This window comes from Syngnathus scovelli, chromosome 17 (assembly GCF_024217435.2).
Source record: "Syngnathus scovelli strain Florida chromosome 17, RoL_Ssco_1.2, whole genome shotgun sequence".
In the NCBI taxonomy this organism is placed as follows: domain Eukaryota; kingdom Metazoa; phylum Chordata; class Actinopteri; order Syngnathiformes; family Syngnathidae; genus Syngnathus; species Syngnathus scovelli.
Window position 1 is genome coordinate 11,176,113 of NC_090863.1, and position 25,593 is coordinate 11,201,705.

A 25,593-nucleotide genomic window follows, 5' to 3' on the forward strand; every position below is an offset into this window, starting at 1 on the left:
TAACCCTAACCCTACCTCTAACCCTAACCCCACCTCTAACCCTAACCTTAACCCCACCTCTAACCCTAACCTTAACCCCACCTCTAACCCTAACCCTAACCCTACCTCTAACCCCACCTCTAACCCTAACCTTAACCCCACCTCTAACCCTAACCCTACCTCTAACCCTAACCCTACCTCTAACCCTAACCCTACCTCTAACCCTAACCCTACCTCTAACCCTAACCCTAACCCTACCTCTAACCCTAACCCTACCTCTAACCCTAACCCTACCTCTAACCCTAACCCTACCTCTAACCCTACCTCTAACCCTAACCCTACCTCTAACCCTAACCCTAACCCTAACCCTACCTCTAACCCTAACCCTACCTCTAACCCTAACCCTACCTCTAACCCTAACCCTAACCCCACCCCTAACCCTAACCCCACCTCTAACCCTACCTCTAACCCTAACCCTACCTCTAACCCTAACCCTACCTCTAACCCTAACCCTACCTCTAACCCTAACCCTACCCCTACCTCTAACCCTACCTCTAACCCTAACCCTACCCCTAACCCTACCTCTAACCCTAACCATACCCCTACCTCTAACCCTAACCCTAACCCTACCCCTAACCCTACCTCTAACCCCACCTCTAACCCCACCTCTAACCCCACCTCTTACCCTAACCCCACCTCTAACCCTAACCCCACCTCTAACCCTAACCCTACCCCTAACCCTAACCCTACCCCTAACCCCACCTCTAACCCCTAACCCTAATTTTTTGGGTCCCACTGAGATTCGAACCTTAGTCGCTGGGGTGAAAGCCCAGAGCGCTAACCACTACCCTATGGAAGCCTTGCTCTCAGTGCATGCGACATGTATGGTTTTATGGTTACACGAGCAACTGTGTTGCAAATTTTCAATGATAAAATTTTTTGGGTCCCACTGAGATTCGAACCTGGGTCACTGGGGTGAAAGCCCAGAGCACTAGCCACTACCCTATGGAAGCCTTGCTCTCAGTGCATGGAACATGTATGGTTTTATGGTTACCCGAGCAACTGTGTTGCAAATTTTCTATGATAAAATGTTTTGGGTCCCACTGAGATTCGAACCTGGGTCGCCGGGATGGAAACCCAGAGCACTAACCACTACCCTATGGAAGCCTTGCTCTCAGTACATGCGACATGTATGGTTTTATGGTTACACGAGCAACTGTGTTGCAAATTTTCTATGATAAAATATTTTGGGTCCCACTGAGATTCGAACCTTGCTCGCTGGGGTGAAAGCCTAGAGCGCTAACCACTACCCTATGAAGCCTTGCTCTCAGTGCATGCGACATGTATGGTTTTATGGTTACACGAGCAACTGTGTTGCAAATTTTCTATGATAAAATGTTTTGGGTCCCACTGAGATTCGAACCTGGGTCGCCGGGTTGGAAGCCCAGAGCACTAACCACTACCCTATGGAAGCCTTGCTCTCAGTACGTGGAACATGTATGGTTTTATGGAGCAGCTCCAGATGTCATCAACGTGTACACGAACACCTAGCAAAGTACAATTTAAAATGACACTTTCGAAGTACCCAAAGTTAAACTTACAAAAGAAAACCCATAACAAATAAAACTTACACAAGAAGAGCCCTAACGTGGCACTTGACAGCTGTCAGTGTCAAATGCAAAATGTAAACAAGGACCATGTGAAAATTAGGTCAATGCAATCTCCGGTTAGAATATGTTATTTTGTAGGTATTAACAAGTAGAATAGTTTTAAATTAGTCATAATTATTTAGGCAGATAATTATGGGATATTTTGGTACACTACACGAGGTAAAAAAAATAATAAAATAAGAAAGTGTAGCGAACGATTTGGTGAACCGATTCTAAAGATTCAGCTCACTTGAGAACTGGAATGCACATCACTAGTACAAAACAGTGCAAGCAATTGTCGACCGCCGGTCGAAACAGCCGACTGGTTAGTGAGTCGGGCTCTTGCTCGGCAAGACCTTTGTTCGAACCCAGGTGCGAGGAAATGCTTTTGTTGTGCAATTAACCCTTTATTTATTCTCTTTTTTTTTAACCTCGTGTAGTGTACCTACACATATTGTCATATAAAGCAGTTAACCAAATGTCTGATTTTAATGTTTTAATTGGCGAATATAAAAACAAGGAATAAGACGCCAGACAAGTTTTAACATAAATGTTTATTAAAAATAATAATATTAAAAGCAAATTTCAAACCAGCAATCTAATGTGAAATTGCAGTAGATATATTGGATAACAATATTTAGGCGTATACACGTTATTTAAAAACGACTACAAGTGTTGTACTACGATACAAGTGTTTACCAGCTCAGTGGCCTAAGAGGAGAGTGTCCGCCCTGAGATTGGGAGGTTGTGGGTTCAAACCCCTGCCGAGTCATACCAGTGACTATAACAATGGTACCCATTTCTTCCCTGCTTGGCACTCAGTGTAAGGGGTTGAAATGGGGCCCCCCCTGCTGCTCACGATATTTGGGACTTTTCATTGAATCAGGTGCATATTTTGTAAGTGTCAAGAATGTGTATTTGACTACTTCCTCTTTATTTTGGGGGACACCAACACATATTACACATCGTAAAACACATACATATTGTCATACAAAGCAGTTAACCAAATGTCAGATTTTTGTTTTCATGCCCATAAAAATAAAAACAAGGAATAAAACACCAGACAAGTTTTAACAGGTTTTAATGTTTATTAAAATAATAAAGTAAATGTCAAACCAGCAATCTAATGTGAAATCTCAGGAGATATATTGGATAACAATATTTAGGCGTATATATGCATACACGTTATTTAAAAACTACTATAAGTGTTATAAAATAAAGATTATCCAAAGAGAAGCATAATCTACCCGTTTTTGCATAACGGCACATCCATTCATGCAATACAGTTAGCCATTAGCTTGGAGAAAACGTGCATAAAAGAAGTGGTTCCTTGGCAAATCGTAAATCTACATTCTGGCTTACATAGTTCACGCCAGGAGGGAGATGCAATACGTTCACTGACTGATCAGTGCACGGGAAGGAAGGCAGTTCACCCATTGACTCGTTCGCGAACGGGAAAGTCAGGATTCATTCCCTCAATGATCCGTTCTCGCGATGAACTGGGAATGCAAATCGTTCAGTTGATGAACGGGAAATGCAATTCACGACTCGTTCGTGAACGGAAAGTTACGTCATTTCCTTCTTCGTTTTGTTTTACGGCGAGGTGGCACCAGCTTCAATGCCCACCGACACCTACTGGTTGAAGTCATATGAACTGAAAAAAGAACGAATCACTTTAGGAAGTTATTCTTTCACTCTCGTTCACTGAAAAGATTCGTTCTTTTGAACGAATCGTTCACTCACGAGCCAGCACTAACAGACAGACAGACAGACAGACAGACAGACAGACAGACAGACAAACAGGAAAAAAAAAGGCCAAATGTGTTGACATCCATAGGTTCTTAAGTTCTGTATTTTACTGAAGCATACTTCAAAAGAAATTGGTAGGACCTTAATGCCACCACTCTTCCACTTTAATGGCATTTCCAATGTTTTGAATCACTCAATGCAGTTCTGGTTGGCTTCTTTGGTCAACTGTAAAGAGGAAAAAAATGAACTTAAAACTCCAATGACAATACATGCACTTCCATTTAATTTGAAAGTGTGTAGCCACATATATCAGTCAATGTTTAGCTGTGATTCCGTTGTCCTCATAGCCATTGTTTTTTTAACACTGCTTAAGGTAATTAACACTAATCTGGACCCAAAAAGTAATTTCTTGAACAACCAAGTACTTCACGGGGGATCAGTTCAATACAAATATAAAACCCGAAAAATTCATAGTCTATGATACACTTTACTGACAAAAATCTTTTTAAAAAAGTCATTCAAATCAAGTAACACAAGCACATACTTACTGCAAAATAAACTGGTTGATAAATTCATTCTGCTCAGATTCCATTTTAGACAAGGCATCACATTCAACACGATATCTGAAACAAGGATACATACAGGATTGACCATCTCGTACATATAAAAACATGTTAAATATTAACAATTTGACGTGTTCTAGCTTTGATGCTAAATGTCCACATCATCATGGCTGCGTGCTGCAAGGTCCCTGTTGTTTTTGTATCTTGTTTTCTCCGTAAAGGATCGCACTTTTTACACCCTAAACATGCATGTAAACTAATCATATTTTGCACCCTCATCAGCCCTAGTGTAAATTTTTATATTTTATTGTCATAAACAATCACAACAAAATGGCTCTGTAGTGCCACCTAGAGTGGAAAAAATAACAATCTCGATCAGTGTGACCGAGGCCTACAAAAAAGCTCGTTGACAAATCCTACTGAAAATACTGAAGCTACGTCGAATGTTGTGACTTTTCAGCAAAAGGCCACAAAATCTCTATTTTACCTTTCAAGCTGCGTCTTCTTCTCCACAATGAGAGCTTGAAGCTGCTGTTGCAGCGCCTCTCTTTGCTTTGCCACTAATTTCAGCAAGTTTCTTGCTCCAATGGCCTACAATTAGAGAATCCATGATTTAATGTAATATAATGGAAATATTTGTCTAATAAATGGCAATACATATTTTTTTTTACTGAAATTGTTCAGCTAGAGTAGTGGCACTTGCAGAGTTGTTGTATATCAAGGGGGGAAATAAAGCCCAACCTTACCTTGAATTTTTCCATCTCCGCCTCTTTTGCCAACTGATCTACGAGCTCTATTAGAGATCCAACTTTTCCCTGAAACTGTCCTATTTCTGTAAGGGATAGAATGGTAATCAGGTGTGTTGTCAGTGGATGAGATAAATTCATTAACCTTTATGCATAAAGAACAATAGACAAGTCTTACTTTCAACAAATTCTTTGCACTCTTCCTTAAGGTCTGATGTTTTTTGGCTGACATCTGGTTCTAGTGCTCGTAGTTTGTGGAATTCATCAAAAATTATGCCTTCCTCTTCTATTAAGTCTTGAGCCATTGCCAAAGGGCCTACAAACAACATAGGGAGGTAAACTGAAATGTGAAAGAAGCGGTGCACGCTATTAAGGTTTTAACAGTTAAAAACAATAGTGTACAGTTTTAAAAATATATATTATATATCTTACAGGGAATAAGGTCACAAAGCCAAGTAAAACTGATGACTGGTCCCAGCCCCATATAAAATGCAGTGGGTTATATTACACCTACTGGCAATTGTGTTTACACGTTCAGAGTTCCTAAATAAATATTTTAAAAAGTAATAATAAACCCGTCGCCATGGAAACAAAGGTCTGTTGCATTCGTGTCACGTGACATGCCGTCAAGTCGCTCCGGAAATTACGTCATGTGGCCTGAAGCTGCTCTCGCTCAATTATACTACCAACAGTGCACAATAAAAAATATAAAAAAATCGGCGGATACTTCGTTGCATTTTACCTTGATTAAAACTACACGGGCTGCAAGTGCTGTAATCTTTAAGTTGGTCCATTTTAAGTCGGTGTGTCGGGGTTAAATATGTGGACCAAAAAACAACAGCTGGTGCTCATTTGAGAACCACATCAAAAGTGTTATGTACATTAACGCAATATTCTTATGGAAAATGCAGTTATCACAGTTATAAACTGTGCAAAATTCATCGATCGAGCTGTGGGTTCGTGCAAGCATACCATAGTTTGAAGCTTCCTTGTTAATAATATAAGAGCGTTACCAAAGCAAATAAAACCTTACCGTGCATACGTGTGGTGTAATAAGTGTCTAATGCTTACCTATTAGGATATTGTGTAAGGCTTAACAGTAGACCGATAACTTTTCCGTTGTTGTTCCGCTTATGTGGAAGAAGTCCACGACGCACAACCGTCCCTTGTAGGTACCAGATTTACTCGAGAAGTCATATCGGCTTGAGAGGGCTGCGACAGTTGATGACGTCACGCTACGGCAAACTCAATTGGACAAACTATACTTAAAACACGTTTACATTATGGTCAGCATGCATTTGTGTTTTCTGTATACGCGTCGTAACAGAGAATACCTGGAAATAATATTGATAACTGTAATGCAATATTGTGTCACAATAAAAGAGAAAAAGTGTTCGTTTTTTTTAAAATTAGCGTTTGCTCATTCAGTTCACTCCAAAGTTCTACAAGGAAATGAAAACCTTTTTTTGTGTGTGCTTTGGTTTGTTAGTTTTGTGTTTTTTGGTATTGGGGATGTCTTATTTTGTTTTTGTCTACAAAAAAAAAAATCGGGCATTTAAAATTGCACTGAAACATGAAATTGTAATTGCTGACTTTAGGGGGCGCTGGTATTAATTTTTTCCACACAACTATCCCAGAAGTTCAGCAGTCTGTTGTCCTTATTGGCACAGAAGTCTGTAAAGTCTTTCAGCAGGCGGTCAGCCAGCCTTTCGTCACCTAGAGCACCAGTCCTCCAGGCTTTAGTCAACATAGTATTGTAGGCCCAATAGAAGCCAATGCGATCTTCACCACTGAATGACCCCTGGCTGTTGGATGTGGTGGAGTTCCTGCGCCGACGCTGTTGTCCGCTGGTATACTTTCTTTTGGAGTATGGCAGTTGTAGTAGAACAGTGCCTGAAAGGAAAGGGGCAGAATGACGCTTGAATTTTACAAAATATATCCATACCTTAAAGTTGTGGGACCAACCTGTTACATGGATGTATTGGGGCCTGTTCTCTGATGGGAAATTAAAAGCTGAAGCAGAAAACTTGTCAACGATGAACCCAAATCTGCAAAAAATATTTATGTTGTAATTAGTGCTGTCAGGCAATTAATAAACAAGGGGTCATGGTGCCACGGTGGAATTGATGATTTATCTTCAGAAGTTGTGGGTTCCAAACTTAAAAATATTTCCACAAGTCAAGCCCAACTTTTACTTGTTAATATCTATTGCTGCTTTAATGAATAAAATATGAACATTTGTGAGGATAGTAGAGATTAGAAAAGAAAAAAAAAAAAAAAAGAAAAACCTGTACAATATGGCCTCTTGAAAGAGCTGCATCCTGTCCCAGTAAGATTCTGGTTCAAAACCTGTTTGATGAACAAACATGATAAATGTAGAAAATACATGAAAGAAAAAAAAAACTGTCATATGTATAGAGTGTGTACCTTCAAACAGGTTTTCACTACCATTTTTCATAAGGCAATGAATATTCAGATTAATGAAGAGTTGAGCTCTCAGAGGATCGCCATACAGGTGCGATGTCAGGGCGAACGGACCCTCCAACACAGGAACCAATAAGAAACCACAGGATGCCGCTTTCCTGTGCCAACCTTGAATCTAACAAAAAGATTGAAACAGACTTAAAAGTGGACCATACTGTCTCACAGATGGATGGATACAGTAGATAGGCAGACCAAGACAAGAGTTTGAGAAGGATATTGCAGCCACAGCTCCACAAATCTTTCCTGCATACCAGACATGCCAGACTGTCATGAAGAAAAAAAAAAAGAAATCAAAAACTTAGTTACCATCTCAAAGAGTACTGCTGCAGTGACAGCCATCCAATGAAGTTTGATCTCAAAGGCAGAATTCAAGGAAAAGGTGCCGTGGTAATAACAGGTGCACCATTCAGTTCGACCCCAGCGATTATGAGCATCCATATCCAGAGTAACTGTCTTCTGCTCTGGAACCGTAGCAGCTGGAGAATAGACAAATAGGAGACAAATGACATGATGGACAGAAAGGACAATGAGCATGGACTAATAGGATGTAATGATTGCCTTTCTTCTCTACTTACGTGAGCTAACGTTGTTTACCAGAGAGACTTACCGTATTTTCCGCACTATAAGGCGCACCGGATTATAAGGCGCACTATCGGCTTTTGAGAAAATTGGAGGTTTTTAGGTGCTCCTTATAGTGCGGAAAATACGGTAAGTAAATCAAGTGCTAAGTATTAGTATGCAAGTATAAGTATTATATGGGCACGGTCCGTATCAACTAAACAAGAGAAAGACTCTCTTAAGTGCAACATGGATTGTCTGGTTGTACCTAGCAGTGCAGCTGACTGGCTGCGTCCTCCAAAGCTGCGACTGAAAGAGCTATGCCTGCTTGCATAAGAGGCTGGTCGACTAGGCAGCCATGGCAGGAGGAACGCTGGGAGATCAGTTGGTTGTTGTTCCTCAAACACAAAGGCGACCTCAAACCATTTTCTCTGAAACAAGGCAAAGTCTTCCAAGCCTGCAGTAGACCAGCCGCACGCCACTGTTGGGGGGAGCTGTGAGGCTTGACCTGAAAGATGGGAAAGAGAAAGATGTCACATATGTAATTGTGGAAATTGTGAACAATTTGGAAAGTAATTTGAATCCATTCACCATCCTTTTCTGCCACAATCCGATAGATGTAGAACCCATAAACAAAGGTCCGCATAGCATCTCCGGATGCATGGGCCACCAAACCCTCATCGAGCATTTTCTAAGAAGAAAAAACAGAGAAACAAAGATTCAGAGAAATGGATGCTTAAGTGAAATGCAGTCAGGAAAGACCCCCCCCAAAGAGTGCTTTGGTTTAAATATTGTATATTGATGTTAAAAATAAATGTTTATTTTTTGTTTTGTACCGTATTCCATTGTAAAATCCCTTGAAGAAGTGATATTCGCACAAAAATATTTTAAAAATTTGATGAAAAAAAAAAGTCTGCTGCCACACCTGGCAAGAAAAATACTTTAAAAAAAAAAAAAAAAAAAAAAGTATAGTGCTATAATGATGTTCGGAAATTAGTGATGCTTTGATTCTGTCACTTCAGAATTCACAACAGTCAGTGTTGTTATTTTCAATATTTTATAATATATATATATTTTTTTTACTTTATATTATTTATAATATTTGTAATTTACCTGCATAACATCGACAGCCATGCTCTGTGTGGTTACACCCTCAACATTGGTGACTAACCAGTGGATGACCTCAGCGCTTATGAAGCAGTTGAATGGAAGGCCCCTCTGTTCTGGTAGCAGTAGTATCCCTGTCCTATGTTATTACAGACCATAATATGATCATTGTGTACTTCTCCCACATGAACACTTTCACCCAAATACTTACGTAGGATTTTTAATGGCATCCAAGATTTCCACGAGTGTTGACGAAGAGGATAGGGAGAAGTCCTCCAGTGCAAACTGACTATTACTTCCCGCTAATCTGTTAAAGATAGCAAATCAATAAGAGAGTTTGACGTGCTATCGAGTCAAGCAGTTATAAAATCTGAGAAACACAGACAGTTTTAAAAGTAATCATTCCACCCTTTGTTTTATGGCATATTAAAAAAACATGCAAACTGTTTCACAGATCAGGCAGGAAGAAAAATGGCACTCTTTCAATAAATGAAAGATATTGCTGTTAATAATAATATAAAAAAAAAACTACCACTTATGGTATTATGTCATTTTTACAATTTTTCACGGTATGATACTGGAACCGGTACTTAGTGCAACACTACTGCAGATAATAATTTGATTTGGACCTTCAGGATATTTCCAAAGTGCAGTTATTAAAAAGGTGGAAACTAATAATCTTACCTGGTGTCATTGCTGACGCCAGTTGCATTCTCTCCTGCAAACTGCATTGATGTTCCAGCTGTCAGTCCCACTTGGAATGCCCCTTCAATGTATTCAGCGGTGATCTATATGAATAACACAAAAGCAACAATATTATCATCAATCATAACTTCTTTGTGAGGTGTCAACTTTAAGACGAAAGTTTACCTTGCGTGGACTTTCGGCACTTGATAGTTCAGGTGTTATGGGCTTGGGCTTCTGCTGTTGTTCCTCTAATGTCCTAACATAAATGAATACAAATAAAAAAAAAAAAAGAGACATTAATAGTCATTAAGATGAAAATCCCTTGCTATAGTGTGACTATATTTGATTACAACTAGAGCTTTTGTTTTCACTGGCCTACCGGGATGACGATTGAGAAGACGCCTGGAAACTTTTAATTTGTGAGGAAAAAAAAATATTGCATGTCTGATCAAATCATGATCATCATGTCCAATTCTGCATTCTGTGGATGAAAGCTGAATAATAAAAATGACCATCTTCCTAATGCTTCTGCATCTAAATGTAACCTATGATCGTGTGCTGATAGGACACTTACCTATGGTTCTGATCCATCTCCAGTAAAGCAGATAAAGCTGAAGTTCCTTTTTTGCCTTGCAGTGGCACCATTGGTTCGGATGGATATGAAAGGAGAGAATTCATGGCCTTCATGGGAGTGCCTTTCTGTATTGTCAAAAAATGATGAATGGAGTTAAGTTTAGCTCTGCTGTAGGTACCAATCTCAAAGAAGGGGATTTTGTTTCTCGCAAAAATATTTGCAAACCACAGAGCTTCTAGTTATCCGAGAGATGAGGAAAGCTTGTCTTCATACGATCCCATTCCCAAAGATACTCACCCTGATAATCCTGTCGGAACGGTGGCGTCGGCGAATGCGGTTGACTCCCTCAAGGAAGCGGATGAAACCATCCAGCAGGACCCAGTCACTACTACTACCTATTCCTGTACTTGATCCAGCTCCATAAACATCCCAGTGCCCATCTTCATCAGCCACACGCCGAGCTCCTCCAGCTGGAAGCAAGAGGACCCTTGTCCTCCAGAACTTGAGTGAATCGATCAAACTGGCAGAGGCAAGTTAAGATTCAGGTTAAAAAAAAATAAAAATTGGGCATCATACATCATCTTTATTTCACAACGCAATGTGTCGGTCTCCAAATCAAAATAAAATCTCTACCTGAAGTCCTCCGAGCCTGCAGAGCAGATATATTGGTCCAAGTAATTCCATTTATATTCCTCTGGTCGTTCATGGCCAAACTCAACCCAACAGGACACAAAATGAGCATCCACATGAGGAGGACACAGACTGTAGCTGTACTGGATATGACGTGACTCATACGGGTATCTAAAACACAAAATCAGTGCTATTGTACCATTTATTTTCATAGACCTAGAGATATGATGTACTGTACAACAGAGGTCCCCAACCACCGGGCCGCGGACCAGTACCGGTCCGCGGGTCACTTTGTACTTTTTATATAAATGTATTATTTATTTATATAAAGGCCGGTCCGCGAAAATATTTCTGAAACGGTCCTTGGCGCAAAAATGGTTAGGGACCACTGCTGTACAATATTTGCCAGTAAACTCACTTTGGCAAGTATCGCGTAACGGTGAGTATCTTGTCTTTGAGGCAAACTTTATGGAAGGTCCTACCCATACTGAGCCAACAAACTGTCTCTTCTTCCTCTCCTCGACGCATTGATATCAAACCTATTACATATTAAAAAAAAAAGAAGACATGTCAAACATTGATTGTGAGTTTTATGGCAGCCTCTGACGTGTGTATAACCAGAACGTTATTTGAATGTACAAAACATTTATGAAGCTTGTAATTACCTCTGGTGTATAAAGGACTGCTGCCAAGAGGAGTAGCCACAGAGGGTTGTCGTCTCCTCTTGTTCGATGGGACGATGATCTGGTAACCCTGCATCAACCTCTGACAGACAAATTCTTCAAATACTTGAGTAGCATTCATCCCCGGCATGTCATCTTCTCGCCTAAAAAAAAAAAAATAATAATTAAAGAGAACATGAGGGCAGGTCAATTGGGTCAAAGTAAATGTTGAAAGACACCTTTCCAGATCACTGTGTGGTAATAAGTCATAGCATCCTTCGGTGTAGTCACTTTGTAGCTTTTGCCGATCGGGGAAGTAGTCAGTGGTGAGGGGCAAGCAGGCCGGTGTGGTCAGAGATTTCCAGTCAACCCCCACTGCACAGCAGATGCTGGGAACTATCAGACATAATATCATTATGTACTGTGTATAAAAATAATTGACCCAAAAAAAAATTGAGGGAAAATGTGAAACATTAAAGTAACTTAAAGATGAGTATGACAGTACAGAAAGGAGAAAATATGAATTACACAGAGCGCACAGTTTATATACCATTATGATAAATATTTTAAGATGTCTTAATTAACAGTGGTGTGTGGGGAGTATTTTGAGAAATATTACTAAATAAATTCTAAATAAGATCCTCTGTAATACCTTTAAAGATAGATAAAGATCAAATAAATTAAGAAAAATTTTCAGGGGAATCGTCAAGTTCACTGTATTCTTAATTTACTTACTTTGATTGTCAGCACATTGGGATGAGTCGACAAATTCAGAAGAATTGTTGGTCGCTATAACGATACCACATTTAAGGTCAGCTGACAGAGCAAAGAGATGCATTTACATCAATTATTATAAACGTACATTCGATGATTAGTAATGGAATGCTATTTAAATACTTTTTATTTGTTCAATCGTCAAATGTTTTTGAGTATTCTTACCACCACTGTTGCCAGGGCTTTGAGTGTATTCTTCCATCCCTCCCCTCATGTAAAAAACATTCTCATCTGCTTGTGGGTAGCTTGCTTGCCTGAAACAGAAGGTGTTTAAAGTTATACTCAGCTATTCCCTCAGCTGAGTTTCCAACTACTTTTAGGGTTTCTTAGATTAGGGTTTGTAACTAGGCTTTCAAAGCTAGAGTTAGGGTTAGGGTTAGAGCTAGAGTTAGGGTTAGAGCTAGGGTTAGAGCTAGAGCTAGGGGTTAGGGTTAGAGCTAGGGTTAGGGTTAGAGCTAGGGTTTCCAAGGAGTCTTGCTATCGCTAATTAAGGTTTCAAACTAGGGTCAGGGTTTCCGACAAGGCGTTTAAACCAAGGTCAGGGTTCTGAACTAGGTTTTAAAGCTAGGGTTAGGGTTTCAAACGAGAGTTTCCAACTACTTTTAGGGTTTCTTAGATTAGGGTTTGTAACTAGGCTTTCAAAGCTAGAGTTAGGGTTAGGGTTAGAGCTAGAGTTAGGGCTAGAGCTAGGGTTAGGGTTAGAGCTAGAGCTAGGGTTAGGGTTAGAGCTAGGGTTTCCAAGGAGTCTTGCTATCGCTAATTAAGGTTTCAAACTAGGGTCAGGGTTTCCGACTAGGCTTTTAAACCAAGGTCAGGGTTCTGAACTAGGTTTTAAAGCTAGGGTTAGGGTTTCCAACGAGAGTTTCCAACTACTTTTAGGGTTTCTTAGATTAGGGTTTGTAACTAGGCTTTCAAAGCTAGAGTTAGGGTTAGGGTTAGGGTTAGAGCTAGAGTTAGGGCTAGAGCTAGGGTTAGGGTTAGAGCTAGAGCTAGGGTTAGGGTTAGAGCTAGGGTTTCCAAGGAGTCTTGCTATCGCTAATTAAGGTTTCAAACTAGGGTCAGGGTTTCCGACTAGGCTTTTAAACCAAGGTCAGGGTTCTGAACTAGGTTTTAAAGCTAGGGTTAGGGTTTCCAACGAGAGTTTCCAACTACTTTTAGGGTTTCTTAGATTAGGGTTTGTAACTAGGCTTTCAAAGCTAGAGTTAGGGTTAGGGTTAGAGCTAGAGTTAGGGTTAGAGCTAGGGCTAGAGCTAGAGCTAGGGTTAGGGTTAGAGCTAGAGCTAGGGTTAGGGTTAGAGCTAGGGTTTCCAAGGAGTCTTGCTATCGCTAATTAAGGTTTCAAACTAGGGTCAGGGTTTCCGACTAGGCTTTTAAACCAAGGTCAGGGTTCTGAACTAGGTTTTAAAGCTAGGGTTAGGGTTTCCAACGAGAGTTTCCAACTACTTTTAGGGTTTCTTAGATTAGGGTTTGTAACTAGGCTTTCAAAGCTAGAGTTAGGGTTAGGGTTAGAGCTAGAGCTACAGTTAGGGTTAGAGCTAGAGCTAGGGTTAGACCTAGAGCTAGGGTTAGAGCTAGTGCTAGGGTTAGAGCTAGGGTTTCCAAGGAGTCTTGCTATCGCTAATTAAGGTTTCAAACTAGGGTCAGGGTTTCCGACTAGGCTTTTAAACCAAGGTCAGGGTTCTGAACTAGGTTTTAAAGCTAGGGTTAGGGTTTCCAACGAGAGTTTCCAAATACTTTTAGGGTTTCTTAGATTAGGGTTTGTAACTAGGCTTTCAAAGCTAGAGTTAGGGTTAGGGTTAGAGCTAGAGTTAGGGCTAGAACTAGGGTTAGGGTTAGAGCTAGAGCTAGGGTTAGGGTTAGAGCTAGGGTTTCCAAGGAGTCTTGCTATCGCTAATTAAGGTTTCAAACTAGGGTCAGGGTTTCCGACTAGGCTTTTAAACCAAGGTCAGGGTTCTGAACTAGGTTTTAAAGCTAGGGTTAGGGTTTCCAACGAGAGTTTCCAACTACTTTTAGGGTTTCTTAGATTAGGGTTTGTAACTAGGCTTTCAAAGCTAGAGTTAGGGTTAGGGTTAGGGTTAGAGCTAGAGCTAGAGTTAGGGTTAGAGCTAGAGCTAGGGTTAGACCTAGAGCTAGGGTTAGGGTTAGAGCTAGTGCTAGGGTTAGAGCTAGGGTTTCCAAGGAGTCTTGCTATCGCTAATTAAGGTTTCAAACTTGGGTCAGGGTTTCCGACTAGGCTTTTAAACCAAGGTCAGGGTTCTGAACTAGGTTTTAAAGCTAGGGTTAGGGTTTCCAACGAGAGTTTCCAACTACTTTTAGGGTTTCTTAGATTAGGGTTTGTAACTAGGCTTTCAAAGCTAGAGTTAGGGTTAGAGCTAGAGTTAGGGTTAGAGCTAGGGTTAGAGCTAGAGCTAGGGTTAGGGTTAGAGCTAGGGTTAGGGTTAGAGCTAGGGTTTCCAAGGAGTCTTGCTATCGCTAATTAAGGTTTCAAACTAGGGTCAGGGTTTCCGACTAGGCGTTTAAACCAAGGTCAGGGTTCTGAACTAGGTTTTAAAGCTAGGGTTAGGGTTTCAAACGAGAGTTTCCAACTACTTTTAGGGTTTCTTAGATTAGGGTTTGTAACTAGGCTGTCAAAGCTAGAGTTAGGGTTAGGGTTAGAGCTAGAGTTAGGGCTAGAGCTAGGGTTAGGATTAGAGCTAGGGTTAGGGTTAGAGCTAGGGTTTCCAAGGAGTCTTGCTATCGCTAATTAAGGTTTCAAACTAGGGTCAGGGTTTCCGACTAGGCTTTTAAACCAAGGTCAGGGTTCTGAACTAGGTTTTAAAGCTAGAGTTAGGGTTTCCAACGAGAGTTTCCAACTACTTTTAGGGTTTCTTAGATTAGGGTTTGTAACTAGGCTTTCAAAGCTAGAGTTAGGGTTAGGGTTAGAGCTAGAGTTAGGGCTAGAGCTAGGGTTAGGGTTAGAGCTAGAGGTAGGGTTAGAGCTAGGGTTTCCAAGGAGTCTTGCTATCGCTAATTAAGGTTTCAAACTAGGGTCAGGGTTTCCGACTAGGCTTTTAAACCAAGGTCAGGGTTCTGAACTAGGTTTTAAAGCTAGGGTTAGGGTTTCCAACGAGAGTTTCCAACTACTTTTAGGGTTTCTTAGATTAGGGTTTGTAACTAGGCTTTCAAAGCTAGAGTTAGGGTTAGAGCTAGAGTTAGGGTTAGAGCTAGAGCTAGGGTTAGACCTAGAGCTAGGGTTAGGGTTAGAGCTAGTGCTAGGGTTAGAGCTAGGGTTTCCAAGGAGTCTTGCTATCGCTAATTAAGGTTTCAAACTAGGGTCAGGGTTTCCGACTAGGCTTTTAAACCAAGGTCAGGGTTCTGAACTAGGTTTTAAAGCTAGGGTTAGGGTTTCCAACGAGAGTTTCCAACTACTTTTAGGGTTTCTTAGATTAGGGTTTGTAACTAGGCTTTCAAAGCTAGAGTTAGGGTTAGGGTTAGAGCTAGAGTTAGGGTTAAAGCTAGGGTTAGAGCTAGAGCTAGGGTTAGGGTTAGAGCTAGGGTTAGGGTTGGAGCTAGGGTTTCCAAGGAGTCTTGCTATCGCTAATTAAGGTTTCAAACTAGGGTCAGGGTTTCCGACTAGGCGTTTAAACCAAGGTCAGGTTTCTGAACTAGGTTTTAAAGCTAGGGTTAGGGTTTCAAACGAGAGTTTCCAACTACTTTTAGGGTTTCTTAGATTAGGGTTTGTAACTAGGCTTTCAAAGCTAGAGTTAGGGTTAGGGTTAGGGTTAGAGCTAGAGTTAGGGCTAGAGCTAGGGTTAGGGTTAGGGTTAGAGCTAGAGCTAGGGTTAGGGTTAGAGCTAGGGTTTCCAAGGAGTCTTGCTATCGCTAATTAAGGTTTCAAACTAGGGTCAGGGTTTCCGACTAGGCTTTTAAACCAAGGTCAGGGTTCTGAACTAGGTTTTAAAGCTAGGGTTAGGGTTTCCAACGAGAGTTTCCAACTACTTTTAGGGTTTCTTAGATTAGGGTTTGTAACTAGGCTTTCAAAGCTAGAGTTAGGGTTAGGGTTAGGGCTAGAGTTAGGGCTAGGGCTAGGGTTAGGGTTAGAGCTAGAGCTAGGGTTAGGGTTAGAGCTAGGGTTTCCAAGGAGTCTTGCTATCGCTAATTAAGGTTTCAAACTAGGGTCAGGGTTTCCGACTAGGCTTTTAAACCAAGGTCAGGGTTCTGAACTAGGTTTTAAAGCTAGGGTTAGGGTTTCCAACGAGAGTTTCCAACTACTTTTAGGGTTTCTTAGATTAGGGTTTGTAACTAGGCTTTCAAAGCTAGAGTTAGGGTTAGGGTTAGAGCTAGAGTTAGGGCTAGAGCTAGGGTTAGGGTTAGAGCTAGGTTTAGGGTTAGAGCTAGGGTTTCCAAGGAGTCTTGCTACCGCTAATTAAGGTTTCAAACTAAGGTCAGGGTTTCCGACTAGGCTTTTAAACCAAGGTCAGGGTTCTGAACTAGGTTTTAAAGCTAGGGTTAGGGTTTCCAACGAGAGTTTCCAACTACTTTTAGGGTTTCTTAGATTAGGGTTTGTAACTAGGCTTTCAAAGCTAGAGTTAGGGTTAGGGTTAGAGCTAGAGCTAGAGTTAGGGTTAGAGCTAGAGCTAGGGTTAGACCTAGAGCTAGGGTTAGGGTTAGAGCTAGTGCTAGGGTTAGAGCTAGGGTTTCCAAGGAGTCTTGCTATCGCTAATTAAGGTTTCAAACTAGGGTCAGGGTTTCCGACTAGGCTTTTAAACCAAGGTCAGGGTTCTGAACTAGGTTTTAAAGCTAGGGTTAGGGTTTCCAACGAGAGTTTCCAACTACTTTTAGGGTTTCTTAGATTAGGGTTTGTAACTAGGCTTTCAAAGCTAGAGTTAGGGTTAGGGTTAGAGCTAGAGTTAGGGTTAGAGCTAGGGTTAGAGCTAGAGCTAGGGTTAGGGTTAGAGCTAGGGTTAGGGTTAGAGCTAGGGTTTCCAAGGAGTCTTGCTATCGCTAATTAAGGTTTCAAACTAGGGTCAGGGTTTCCGACTAGGCGTTTAAACCAAGGTCAGGGTTCTGAACTAGGTTTTAAAGCTAGGGTTAGGGTTTCAAACGAGAGTTTCCAACTACTTTTAGGGTTTCTTAGATTAGGGTTTGTAACTAGGCTTTCAAAGCTAGAGTTAGGGTTAGGGTTAGAGCTAGAGTTAGGGCTAGAGCTAGGGTTAGAGCTAGAGCTAGGGTTAGGGTTAGAGCTAGGGTTTCCAAGCAGTCTTGCTATCGCTAATTAAGGTTTCAAACGAGGGTCAGGGTTTCCGACTAGGCTTTTAAACCAAGGTCAGGGTTCTGAACTAGGTTTTAAAGCTAGGGTTAGGGTTTCCAACGAGAGTTTCCAACTACTTTTAGGGTTTCTTAGATTAGGGTTTGTAACTAGGCTTTCAAAGCTAGAGTTAGGGTTAGGGTTAGAGCTAGAGTTAGGGTTAGAGCTAGGGTTAGAGCTAGAGCTAGGGTTAGGGTTAGAGCTAGGGTTAGGGTTAGAGCTAGAGCTAGGGTTAGGGCTAGAGCTAGGGTTAGGGTTAGAGCTAGGGTTTCCAAGGAGTCTTGCTATCGCTAATTAAGGTTTCAAACTAGGGTCAGGGTTTCCGACTAGGCGTTTAAACCAAGGTCAGGGTTCTGAACTAGGTTTTAAAGCTAGGGTTAGGGTTTCAAACGAGAGTTTCCAACTACTTTTAGGGTTTCTTAGATTAGGGTTTGTAACTAGGCTTTCAAAGCTAGAGTTAGGGTTAGGGTTAGGGTTAGAGCTAGAGTTAGGGCTAGAGCTAGGGTTAGGGTTAGAGCTAGAGCTAGGGTTAGGGTTAGAGCTAGGGTTTCCAAGGAGTCTTGCTATCGCTAATTAAGGTTTCAAACTAGGGTCAGGGTTTCCGACTAGGCTTTTAAACCAAGGTCAGGGTTCTGAACTAGGTTTTAAAGCTAGGGTTAGGGTTTCCAACGAGAGTTTCCAACTACTTTTAGGGTTTCTTAGATTAGGGTTTGTAACTAGGCTTTCAAAGCTAGAGTTAGGGTTAGGGTTAGAGCTTGAGTTAGGGTTAGAGCTAGAGCTAGGGTTAGACCTAGAGCTAGGGTTAGGGTTAGAGCTAGTGCTAGGGTTAGAGCTAGGGTTTCCAAGGAGTCTTGCTATCGCTAATTAAGGTTTCAAACTAGGGTCAGGGTTTCCGACTAGGCTTTTAAACCAAGGTCAGGGTTCTGAACTAGGTTTTAAAGCTAGGGTTAGGGTTTCCAACGAGAGTTTCCAACTACTTTTAGGGTTTCTTAGATTAGGGTTTGTAACTAGGCTTTCAAAGCTAGAGTTAGGGTTAGGGTTAGAGCTAGAGTTAGGGTTAGAGCTAGGGTTAGAGCTAGAGCTAGGGTTAGGGTTAGAGCTAGGGTTAGGGTTAGAGCTAGGGTTTCCAAGGAGTCTTGCTATCGCTAATTAAGGTTTCAAACTAGGGTCAGGGTTTCCGACTAGGCGTTTAAACCAAGGTCAGGGTTCTGAACTAGGTTTTAAAGCTAGGGTTAGGGTTTCAAACGAGAGTTTCCAACTACTTTTAGGGTTTCTTAGATTAGGGTTTGTAACTAGGCTTTCAAAGCTAGAGTTAGGGTTAGGGTTAGAGCTAGAGTTAGGGCTAGAGCTAGGGTTAGAGCTAGAGCTAGGGTTAGGGTTAGAGCTAGGGTTTCCAAGCAGTCTTGCTATCGCTAATTAAGGTTTCAAACGAGGGTCAGGGTTTCCGACTAGGCTTTTAAACCAAGGTCAGGGTTCTGAACTAGGTTTTAAAGCTAGGGTTAGGGTTTCCAACGAGAGTTTCCAACTACTTTTAGGGTTTCTTAGATTAGGGTTTGTAACTAGGCTTTCAAAGCTAGAGTTAGGGTTAGGGTTAGAGCTAGAGTTAGGGTTAGAGCTAGGGTTAGAGCTAGAGCTAGGGTTAGGGTTAGAGCTAGGGTTAGGGTTAGAGCTAGGGTTTCCAAGGAGTCTTGCTATCGCTAATTATGGTTTCAAACTAGGGTCAGGGTTTCCGACTAGGCGTTTAAACCAAGGTCAGGGTTCTGAACTAGGTTTTAAAGCTAGGGTTAGGGTTTCCAACGAGAGTTTCCAACTACTTTTAGGGTTTCTTAGATTAGGGTTTGTAACTAGGCTTTCAAAGCTAGTGTTAGGGTTAGGGTTAGAGCTAGAGTTAGGGTTAGAGCTAGGGTTAGAGCTAGAGCTAGTGTTAGGGTTAGAGCTAGGGTTAGGGTTAGAGCTAGGGTTTCCAAGGAGTCTTGCTATCGCTAATTAAGGTTTCAAACTAGGGTCAGGGTTTCCGACTAGGCGTTTAAACCAAGGTCAGGGTTCTGAACTAGGTTTTAAAGCTAGGGTTAGGGTTTCAAACGAGAGTTTCCAACTACTTTTAGGGTTTCTTAGATTAGGGTTTGTAACTAGGCTTTCAAAGCTAGAGTTAGGGTTAGGGTTAGGGTTAGAGCTAGAGTTAGGGCTAGAGCTAGGGTTAGGGTTAGAGCTAGAGCTAGGGTTAGGGTTAGAGCTAGGGTTTCCAAGGAGTCTTGCTATCGCTAATTAAGGTTTCAAACTAGGGTCAGGGTTTCCGACTAGGCTTTTAAACCAAGGTCAGGGTTCTGAACTAGGTTTTAAAGCTAGGGTTAGGGTTTCCAACGAGAGTTTCCAACTACTTTTAGGGTTTCTTAGATTAGGGTTTGTAACTAGGCTTTCAAAGCTAGAGTTAGGGTTAGGGTTAGAGCTTGAGTTAGGGTTAGAGCTAGAGCTAGGGTTAGACCTAGAGCTAGGGTTAGGGTTAGAGCTAGTGCTAGGGTTAGAGCTAGGGTTTCCAAGGAGTCTTGCTATCGCTAATTAAGGTTTCAAACTAGGGTCAGGGTTTCCGACTAGGCTTTTAAACCAAGGTCAGGGTTCTGAACTAGGTTTTAAAGCTAGGGTTAGGGTTTCCAAAGAGAGTTTCCAACTACTTTTAGGGTTTCTTAGATTAGGGTTTGTAACTAGGCTTTCAAAGCTAGAGTTAGGGTTAGGGTTAGAGCTAGAGTTAGAGCTAGAGCTAGGGTTAGAGCTAGAGCTAGGGTTAGGGTTAGAGCTAGGGTTAGGGTTAGAGCTAGAGCTAGGGTTAGGGCTAGAGCTAGGGTTAGGGTTAGAGCTAGGGTTTCCAAGGAGTCTTGCTATCGCTAATTAAGGTTTCAAACTAGGGTCAGGGTTTCCGACTAGGCTTTTAAACCAACTAACCCTAACCCTAAAGCCTCAGTAAGTTTCTCTGGTAAGTTTCTCCAACCTGCCCGTGGTGTCCTGATATGTGAGTTCCAGCAGCTCAGCTGAGGCCTGGGCATGATCTCTTTGGTAACTGTCTTGCAACTCTGCAATGTTTTGCCAGGTCTGGTGATGGATTTGAAAAGCTTCTCCAAAAGGATCTGGAGAACAAAATATCACTTCTTAGACATACAGTGGATACAAAAAGTCTGCACACCCCTGTCTAAAAGTCAGATTTAAAAAAAATAAATAAATAATAATCATTTCAAAACATCTACTGTTAAATTTATTATAGGAAATAAAATATAATAAAAATAAAATAATAAAGAATGAAAAAGTGATGAAGAATTTAAATGACTAATTGTATAACTCACCAACAGGGAACGTGTGCATCCAGCGCCTGCGGTTAGATGTGAGCTTCATGGGCATCCTGGTTGGTGTGAAGGGATTCATCAGCGCTCTCTGTGGTGTATAACCTCCCGATTGTATGTACAAGGTGGACTCGGCACTTCCCACTGTAAACCTAGCAGGGGCACTTGAGTCTCGATGAGACTCGACAGTCTTCTCAAAAAACTCTGAATAAAGAATCACAATAAATGGAAGGAAATTTGAGAATAAATGTGTCATTTTCTCTATATTACGCAACCTACCTTTGGCACATGTGTATCCCAGTGAGCTACTGACTTCGTTAACCATAGAGGGCATTCGGGGTATCAGAAGCATGTTGGATACAGGTCCGAGACTATCATCAGATGCCAGACTATGTTGTTCATCGGTACCAGCAAAACACAAAGTAGGAGATACACCCATGCCAATGGCAACCTCCACTGATGCGCAGATTTTCTTTCCACTCTTCTCTTTCCCCCGACCCATCCTGCAGGATAAAGTTGAAGAATTTCTGGCCAACATGGATGCAAGTGTTAAATCTAAATTGGTAAATATTATTTGAGGTGAGACACTAACACACCTGCAAGTGGGACTTCTCTGAATCAGTGAAGGACCAGGGAGTCTGAAAACCTGAGAGTCATACGCTTCATAGTCCACCTGTATTGGCAAGCCGTTCTCACACTCCTTTTGTATACATAACGCTATAACAAGTATGAAAAGAGATCTTGAGTCCAAGACAAAAAAAAGATACGTTTTTACAACTTACTTTGTTCTGTGCCTTTCTTTAGTTTTTCATAATGACGCTGAAAGAAAAATATGTAGATATGTTTTAATTAATAACATTAAATTGCAGATCGATGTAAAAAAATAAAGAATTTTACCTTTTGATCAGCAAGTTTAATTCGGGGAATAAAATTATTACAAGAATTCTGACTTTTGGAAGTGTAGAAGCTAAAAGGCAAAAAGGAAAATTATTATTTCAATCTATTTTTATATCGGAAAAAGTTGAATGGAATGATTGAAATACAGTCTTGCCTGTGGTTGATCCAGTGAGGCAGATTATAGTCATTCCCTACAAAGGAGTCAGGTGTCGCTTTATTGTGCAACTGTGAATTAAATGTGGAAGTCATCATTAATAAATGTACTTGATTTTAAGCAGCTATAGTGAATTTGGGTTTTACCTTAAAGAGCGGCACTGCATGTAATGGCTGTTCGCCCATACACACCAAGTCAACACCGATCCCTACAATAATAATAATAGAGACATTTTTAACATAGTTCACTGCAGAATCATTGAGCGTTTGAGTTGAGCCTTATGTTTGAACATTTGCACTTACCGTTGTCAATCATTCGTTGCTTGGTCAGAATCATAAGCAGACGGTCAACTTCAAACACCCCCACACCCGGCGTGATGACAACACACATCTGACCAGCCCGGTCAAAGTTACGATTGATATAATGTTTGTCGAACACTAAAAGAAAATGGGAGAACATCAGATTTATAGAAAGATATTTCAGTGGAACTGGCATAGTCAAACATAAACATATATGATATTGACTGTCTTCCAACTTGTTCCAATTTCAATAACATTTTGAGTCAGCAAATAGTCACCCTCATAATCCCTTGTTAATTGAATTGTCAATTACCAAAATGCAAAGATGATTTTTTTTTTTCATGAAAATTCAGTTGTAAAATTATTACAATTCAGCAGCTTTTTTTTTTTTAAATAAATTAGGGTGCTAACCATTAAAAGAAAGGTTGATGGCTTCCAAGTAGTTTCCCTGAGCAGATGTTGAATTATATCCAACTGGAAAACCATCTGCCATCAAGAAAAAAAAAAATCGGAGTTAATACACATAATTTGGAACAAAGTGCCAAAGTCATCTAAAAGGTTTACCTGCTTCTTTAAGTCGCACCAAGACAGGATACTGAATAAAGAGATTCTTGACAGTGACCAATAAAGATGTCCACTCATCACGCCTTTCATTCTGAGCCACAACTCTAATAATAATAATCAAAAGAACATTTCATTCTTATTAAGCTGCCATTAAATTGAATTGAGCTACATAAAAAAAGAAATGATACCTGTAGAAGTCTTCATAAAATCGACCTTCGTGATCTTGTTGGATTGATGCTCTAAAACTCTCGGGAAATTCATCTATAAAAGATGATTACTCATATTTTATTGTTACAATTCACAAACATTAAGATGACGAGTGGCTCACCTTTTGATTTAGCATTGTAGAATGTACGTGAAAAGAGCACAACTGTCACTTCATGACTGCAGTTTTTATCCTATTCAAAAAAAAATTACCAATTATTTTGGGGATTCGACATTTTATAGAACATGTAATAGAAAACGGGCCAAACCAAAGGTGACTCACAAACCTTCCACTTGCCAAAAAGGTCTGAAAGGAAACCGTTCACAGCCTTTTCAAAGTATAAATCACCTATGAATGAAACGCTGACATGAGACAAAACAACAAAACTGAAAACATGTCACATAAGTGTATCGTGTAGTGCTAGACCGATAGATTTTTTTTTTTCAGGGCCGATACCGATTATTAGTATTAGGTAACTGCCAAAATACCAAATATCTGACCCAATAATCAGGACGATAATCGGTCGATCACTAGTATGGTGCAAACCAAGGCAACTAACTAACCGTAAATGTCAAAGTCCCACATCTCACAGCTCATTTGGATGAAAACGTAAACCATTGCAGATATGGATCTGAACACAACCTGTATCACAAGGTAACAATGACAAAGATTCACCATCCGTCCATCATATAAATATAAATAAACAGAGCCTCTGTCTTACCCTGGTGTCGTCACTGATGTATCCACAGGTCACTTTTTCTCCCTTCCCCCACAGTTCACTTGCCTGGGATCTAGCACACCAAAAACACATGAGAGGAACAGCACTTTTGTTCCCGTTGTTTTAAAAAGTTCAAAAAGTTGAGTTACCTGATTCCAGCATACTCCACTTTCTGTGACACATAGGCACATGTCCTCACCTACAATATACAAAACAAAATAAAATGAACCAATGACAGAAATGCATTAAATTCAGATGTATATTTTTACAAGCCCTACCAAACTCTTTTTCAGTCTCCACATGTCACCCCTGCCGATGTACTGGTCCTTAAATGTCAGTTCCATCAAGTCCAGAGTGACGTCCTTTTATGGCAAAAATATGACATGGGTATTACGCACTGGTTTCCAAAGTACTGATACCTCTTGAACTGTTTCACATGTTGTTATATTACATTCACAAAATCAAAGTTAAATTCCTGATTTATCATCTTTCAAATTACTGTTAAACATGATACTGTGCCACCACCTCGTGCCCAATAGTGGAATTACACCCTAAAATGGAGGGACCACAATCTGGGAACCTATGATGGAATGACGTACATACTGTATACTTTAGAAAATCATTGTAGACAGAAAAAATAACTTAAGTTAGCAAACCTTTGGGTCAACAATGTTAACAATGACATCTTGGTATGCACGAAGTCTGAAGGCTTGTGCCACAGTCTGATCCACACTGATGGTTTCTAAAAGGGAATAAAAAAAATGATGTGATTCAAGTCACTTGTAAGTTAAGAATTTGGTATAGTACTGCCACGACCCACTAGATTTCAAATCAATGTACATTTTTAGGGGCGCCATGTAATTCTGAATAATTACTGTTGTGACAGTCTAATTTCCCAAATGGGACAAAGCAGGAGCTTTTAACCTTTTGACTAAGAATGTGTGGACATAAATATTTTTTTCCTGTTTCACAAGAATTTTAAACAAGTTGAGATGGTTGACTTACCTTTCGGGAGGTCTTCTTTTAAGCTCTTCACTTGGAGCAATAGGGGACTGTGCATTTTAAGGAAGAGAAAAAGGATGGTCTCATTAGGGTAAGAATAAATTGATTTAAAAGCAGTTGTACATATAATCCCAAACACTGTATAATCTCCCAATATTAACTTCCTTCTCATGGTACAAACTCACCTGTATTCGTCTGTGGGGTGTGCAATTTCAATAATGTCACCAAGACAGATTTGAGGGAAAGCTTTTGGATTGACAACCACCTCATCATCTGAACAAAACAAATGTTTGATTGCAAACAAATCTCAAAGAAATCAATATAGTACAACTGTGTAGGACGTTTTTAACTTACCATTTCCACCAAAACCTCTTTTGTGCAGAACAAGCTTGTAAGATTTATTGGTCTTCATAATGTAGCTGATGAAAAAAAAAAGGACATCAGTTAATTGGTCATTTATAGCGGCGCAGATGATCGCTTCTTCATCCAACGCAGTCCGGGCGAGCAGAATGACGGCGTAGATGATCACTTCCACATCCAAAGCAGTCGAGTTGACTTCATCCAATGCAGACGAGTTTGACTGCCTCGAGTTTGACAATCACTTCCTCCCGGGTAGACTACACCATAGTTTGTTACAGTAGACGTTTATACTTCATTTGTCCCCGTCAAACTCGATGGCTGCACAACGCCAAAAGGGAATGAGTCCAAATTTTCACAGACAGCAATGGAACGGCGCAGCAAGTTGCAAGAATAAATTCCGTTTCAATTTGTTTACTTCTTCTTTTTCTTCTTTATTGGCTTAATGGCGGTTGGCAACCATTTTTTTACGGAGCATTACCGCCACCATCTGGACTGGAGTATGGTTCAAGAGTTTCCCTCCCCTAAATACGAACAAAATGATTAAATACACAAAAAAATACATTAAGTGTAGATAGTAGCTCTATAGTCTGTGATTCTGTGCAGGATCCAAATATTA

At 40.7% G+C, this 25,593-nt stretch overlaps 2 protein-coding genes across 6 annotated transcripts; both read right to left on the reverse strand.

Annotated features, from left to right (window-relative positions):
* Nucleotides 1-2,163: 2,163 nt before the first annotated feature.
* Nucleotides 2,164-6,215, reverse strand: LOC125984664 (intraflagellar transport protein 20 homolog). 3 transcript variants are annotated; one of them, XR_007487028.2, is made up of 7 exons: nucleotides 5,758-6,215; nucleotides 4,865-5,026; nucleotides 4,687-4,772; nucleotides 4,428-4,531; nucleotides 3,926-4,000; nucleotides 3,519-3,602; nucleotides 2,164-3,282 (listed from the first exon to the last, which is right to left on the reverse strand). XR_007487028.2 is itself a non-coding variant. In XM_049746718.2 (6 exons), exons 2-6 carry the CDS (start codon nucleotides 5,013-5,015, stop codon nucleotides 3,599-3,601), a joined length of 420 nt encoding a protein of 139 aa, XP_049602675.1. In that variant the 5' UTR covers nucleotides 5,016-5,026; nucleotides 5,758-6,215; the 3' UTR covers nucleotides 2,697-3,598. The 3 variants fall into 3 exon arrangements, 2 of the variants coding, with proteins under 2 accessions (XP_049602675.1, XP_049602676.1); XM_049746718.2 differs by having other exon boundaries at nucleotides 2,697-3,602; XM_049746719.2 differs by having other exon boundaries at nucleotides 2,697-3,602; nucleotides 4,865-5,002; nucleotides 5,758-5,923.
* Nucleotides 5,849-25,116, reverse strand: depdc5 (DEP domain containing 5, GATOR1 subcomplex subunit). 3 transcript variants are annotated; one of them, XM_049746716.1, is made up of 41 exons: nucleotides 24,972-25,116; nucleotides 24,803-24,890; nucleotides 24,621-24,667; nucleotides 24,272-24,357; nucleotides 23,894-23,977; nucleotides 23,765-23,814; nucleotides 23,619-23,688; nucleotides 23,461-23,539; nucleotides 23,184-23,245; nucleotides 23,021-23,090; nucleotides 22,881-22,953; nucleotides 22,693-22,796; nucleotides 22,540-22,614; nucleotides 22,132-22,266; nucleotides 21,976-22,037; nucleotides 21,830-21,900; nucleotides 21,676-21,745; nucleotides 21,561-21,597; nucleotides 21,375-21,495; nucleotides 21,058-21,281; nucleotides 20,782-20,982; nucleotides 20,433-20,568; nucleotides 12,328-12,416; nucleotides 12,124-12,177; nucleotides 11,628-11,784; nucleotides 11,392-11,552; nucleotides 11,145-11,265; nucleotides 10,730-10,897; nucleotides 10,394-10,616; nucleotides 10,097-10,221; nucleotides 9,706-9,778; nucleotides 9,520-9,623; nucleotides 9,047-9,142; nucleotides 8,842-8,974; nucleotides 8,320-8,419; nucleotides 7,997-8,236; nucleotides 7,477-7,646; nucleotides 7,114-7,285; nucleotides 6,975-7,035; nucleotides 6,652-6,734; nucleotides 5,849-6,579 (listed from the first exon to the last, which is right to left on the reverse strand). In XM_049746716.1, the coding sequence occupies exons 1-41, from the start codon at nucleotides 25,027-25,029 to the stop codon at nucleotides 6,281-6,283; spliced, it is 4,632 nt and encodes a 1,543-aa protein (XP_049602673.1). In that variant the 5' UTR covers nucleotides 25,030-25,116; the 3' UTR covers nucleotides 5,849-6,280. The 3 variants fall into 3 exon arrangements, 1 of the variants encoding a protein (XP_049602673.1); XR_011085601.1 differs by lacking the exons at nucleotides 5,849-6,579; nucleotides 6,652-6,734; nucleotides 6,975-7,035; ... (4 more) ...; nucleotides 8,842-8,974; nucleotides 9,047-9,142 and adding an exon at nucleotides 9,902-10,016 and having other exon boundaries at nucleotides 9,563-9,623; XR_011085602.1 differs by lacking the exons at nucleotides 5,849-6,579; nucleotides 6,652-6,734; nucleotides 6,975-7,035; ... (5 more) ...; nucleotides 9,047-9,142; nucleotides 9,520-9,623 and adding an exon at nucleotides 9,902-10,003.
* Nucleotides 25,117-25,593: the final 477 nt, after the last annotated feature.